General features: G+C 50.9%; 1 protein-coding gene across 1 annotated transcript in view; it reads right to left on the reverse strand.

Moving 5' to 3' along the window:
• The window catches only part of GBA2 (glucosylceramidase beta 2), a 52,857-nt gene extending 49,010 nt beyond the window's left edge, over positions 1 to 3,847 (reverse strand). Inside the window, exon 1 of the mRNA XM_032766183.2 lies at positions 3,567 to 3,847. Within this exon, the coding sequence (XP_032622074.1) occupies positions 3,567 to 3,742 (176 nt within the window). The 5' untranslated portion in view covers positions 3,743 to 3,847. The remainder of the gene's footprint in view (positions 1 to 3,566) is intronic.
• Positions 3,848 to 4,290: the final 443 nt, after the last annotated feature.

The raw sequence follows: 4,290 nt of genomic DNA on the forward strand, positions 1-4,290 counted from the left end.
AGGGAGGGGCGGGAGGTTGTGTGAGTCTAGGAGCTATGCTGGGACGAGGAGTAAGTGCAGATCTGGGGGTCTTGGCTCACTGACCCCCAGAATGACCCGGGACCGCAGGGTACCGGTTTCGCTGATCTACAAGCTCTGTTTAGATCCTGTTTCTGGTCATCCAAAAAACTTCTGTGTACTGGCTGGCTAAGCAGTCACGTCTGACTGGCAAAGTGGGGTGCAGGACCTGAGGCTTCCCAGGAAGCCTGGTTGGCTCACGTGTGGGAAGCGCAAACTGAGCCAAACAGAGGGGAATAATCACTTCCCTCGGTCTGCTGGCAACGCTCCTACTAATACAGCCCAATGTGCCGCTGGCCTTCTTGGCAACAAGGGCACACCGCTGACTCATAACCAGCTTCTCGTCCACTGTAACCCCTAGGTCCTTTTCTGCAGAACTGCCACTTAGCCAGTCGGTTCCCAGCCTGTAGCAGTGCATGGCATTCTTCCGTCCTAAGTACAGGACTCTGCACTTGTGCTTGATGAACCTCATCAGATTTCTTTTGGCCCAATCCTCCAATTTGTCTAGGTCACTCTGGACCCTATCCCTATCCTCCAGCCTATCTATCTCTCCCCACAGCTTAGTGTCATCTCTGAACTTGCTTAGGGTGCAATTAATACTCAATTAATAATCAAAGTCCTTCTCCCCATGTAAGTATTCATAGATCATGATCACCTCCACTCTTAACTTTTCCTTATTAAACTAAACAGGTGGAGCTTTCTTAGTGTCTCAAAATCCAGGTTTTCCAAACCTCAAACCATTCATACATATCACTTTTCTGAACCCCTTTTGAACATCCTCTTTGGTGCCTACCAATGGTCTCACCAGTGCTATATACAGATGTGTCAGCATCTCTCTACTCCCACTCTCCTGTTTATACAGACAAGGATCTTGTTTGCTCTTAGTCATTCCACCACCCTCCCAGCTTACTCTCAGGTATCAGAGGGGTAGCCGTGTTAGTCTGGATCTGTAAAAGCAGCAAAGAGTCCTGTGGCACCTTACAGACTAACAGACGTATTGGAGCATGAGCTTTTGTGGGTGAAGCAGTCACCACTTTCCAAAACAGCCCCTGACCTATAAGTTGCTAGGTTTATGGCCTTGCATTTTGTTGTATTAAAACATATGTTGTTCAAATGAGCCCATCTAACCATGCAATCCTGATCAGTCTGTACAACTGAACTGCCACCAATTTGTGGTTCATCAACAAACTTTACTGTGATAGATTGACAAGACCCTGTAATGCTCGGAAAACACCTGTTCACATGAACAAAACTTTACTGAATTAAATTAAACCTGATGGAATCAGGGTTAATCCCTTTGGAGGCCATTGCACTAAAAATGCAACTGCAGCTGTGCTGTTGCAACACTGTATGTACCTGCTGTAGTAGAAGGGGGTGCGAACACAGTCTTCAGTTATCAGCTGTGGAAGCCACAGCCCCACCTTCCACCCCAGGGATATGCAAATACTCCTTCAAACTGGCTTCTCCAGAGACCAACAGACAAAGAAAAGAGTTTTGGATAAATAGCCGAGTTTAAACTGGCTCAGGGCCTTCTTCCTAATCCAGCAAACAGGCAGGAGCCGCAGGACCCCAGGCTACAGACAGTCCTGATTCTCAGGGTAGGACTGGAAGGACTGGGCCTTCTCCGGCCCCATGAGAGTGGGTGCTTCTTCTGATCTGAAGCTGTGATGCACTGGTAGGTGGTAACCACAAGGAATCCCCAAGGCTGGGGCGGGGCGGGGTGTCAAAGGACTGCTCACCTCAGACTCCACAAACTCTGGTAAGCTCATTAACATGCATGTAGGCTCTTTTATGGTTTTTATTACATTTTCTCTGTAATGCTTTTCACCTTAACAATAAAGCAAGTGCTGTCTCACAACTTATCTCTGCAATAACCACGCTGTTACCGGTCTCTGAGGAGAAAGCAAGCAGACTCTCTTTGCTGGGAGATAAACAGTGAAGGCAGGGACCGAGGCAGCCTGGGAGTACCCCAGCCAGAAGAGAGAGATGTGGGTCTCCCCCCAGAAAGGCAGCAGCTGGGGAGTTGGAATCCAAGTGTGGGTGCCCTTGCTGAGCCCCGGAGGGGAAATACAGGTACAGTGGCCCCAGGAACGCAAGAGCCCAGCTCGGCTGCAGACCAATGTTGTGACCTGTGAGGATGCCTCAGTTCCCCCGTGGCCCCATCTCACACAGCTAAGGCAAGGAAAAGGCAAATGATTAGGCTCAGAGGTGACAGTAACAAGGGCCACACAGGAAAGCAAGCGAGAGGTACACATGGTACATAGCAACCAGGACCTTGATCAGTAACAGTAATTCTCTGTCAACATTCCAACAGTCACTTTTAACCCTTGAGTAACTATGTATCTAAAAACATGTTGCAACTTAACAGCCATTGTCCATTCTATTCATAGCACAGAATCGCACACAGTTCGGATCTCAGGCTGTTCTGGTCATTAAGAGAGCATCTAATGAGTGTCAGACCCTAGACAAATTTTAATCACATGGCACTTTATAAGAACAGTAATAACTAACCTTACATTAGATTTTATCACCACAAACTGCTAAAGGAAAAACAAGCCATTAATAAATACAGTAAATACTTGACACTGATACTCTAGGACAGTGGTTCTCAACCAGGGTACGTGTACCGCTGGGGGTACATCAACTCATCTAAATATTTGTCTAGTTTTACAACAAGCTACATGAAAAGCACAAGCGAACTCAGTGCAAACTAAAATTTTGTACAGACAATGAGTTGTTTGTACTGATCTATAGACTATACACTGAAATGTGAATACAATATTTATATTCCAATCAATTTATAATTATATGGTAAAAAATAAAACATAAGCAATGTGTCAGTAATAGTGTGCTCTGATACTTCTGTATTTTTATGTCTGATTTTGTAAGCAAGTAGTTTTTAAACGAGGTGAAATCTGGGGGTATACATGACAAATCAGTCTCCTGAAAGGGTGAGAACCGCTGCAGTAGGAGCTTTCCAGGGACTGTTTTTCACCCCTGTAAAATGGAAATACTGGTGCAACCTTAACTCTAGTGGCACTAGGACCCCCCTTAGAACACAGTATATCCTGCAGGTGTGTTTCCCTCCTCCTCTGTGCTAATGATCAAGACAAGGAAAAAACAACCCCAAAAAGAGCTGCCTACAGCCGAGGAAAGGCGTTCAGAAGACCGAAGTCCACTGCCTACCATGCCAATCTACCCACCAGACTGGGACATGCACCCAGAGGCCAAGACACCAGGGAGATAACGAGGGGGGGATGCACGCGGGGAGAATCTGGCAGGACTGACAGGTCTGTCCACTCGGGGGTTGCAGGGAGAAGAGCTGGGGGATGCCCTGCCAGGCTCTCAGACAAACAAGGCAAGGCAAAGCGCCCAAGGATACTGACCAGGCAGGTGGCCTGTGGGTGGCTCATTGAATTCCCTGAGGGAGAGAAAGGGGCCAGTGTTCGCAGTGCACTGTGAAGGGGCATCGAAGTGCACAATGGCCACAGAAGGGAAGAACCACCTACCGCATGCCCAGGCCCAGGTGTTTCACCAAGTCATAGGCAGAGACGTCCGAGGCCTGGTAGGGTTTCCTCTTCTCCGCAAACTCATGGGCCAGACAGATCCGCCAGCCAGATGACGGCACCTGGTGCCCATGGGCAGTGCCCTCAAACTGCTCCATCAGCTTGGCGCTGTCTGCCATTGCCGCCCCGTCTGCCCAAGCAGCTTCCTCGTCCCGTGTCTGGCTCAGGGTGTAGGTTGTTCCCCCCCCGCCCGCACTGTGCCCGGCTCAGGGTGCAGGTCGTCCGCTCCCAGCGTCCGGCTCAGGGTGCAGCCCCCACCCTGGTGCCCGGCTCAGGGTGCGCTGCTCAGTGCGCTCAGCCCCGGCCCTGCCTGGCCCCCTCCCCCCGGAACAGAGCCCGGGCAAGACACGGAGCCAGTAACAGCTGCCCCCACACACCCTGCCCCAGGCCCTATCCAAAGCCCTGGCCGCCCTGGGGCAGAGCTCAGCGCTTCGGCCCCCGCGGGCAGCACCTGCCTCTGCAGCGGGCTCGGCGAGCCCCGCTGCTGCCTGTCCTGCAACCCTCGGTGCCTATCTACGTGTCCGTCTGCAAACCACTCCCGGTGCCTGTCCGTCTGCAAGCCGCCCCCCACCCCAGTGTCTGTCCGTCTGCAAACCCCCCCCGGTGCCTATCTACGTGTCCGTCTGCAAACCACTCCCGGTGCCTGTCCGTCTGCAAACCGCCCCCC

The sequence above is a fragment of the Chelonoidis abingdonii genome, chromosome 6 (assembly GCF_003597395.2).
Source record: "Chelonoidis abingdonii isolate Lonesome George chromosome 6, CheloAbing_2.0, whole genome shotgun sequence".
Classification (NCBI taxonomy): Eukaryota; Metazoa; Chordata; order Testudines; family Testudinidae; genus Chelonoidis; species Chelonoidis abingdonii.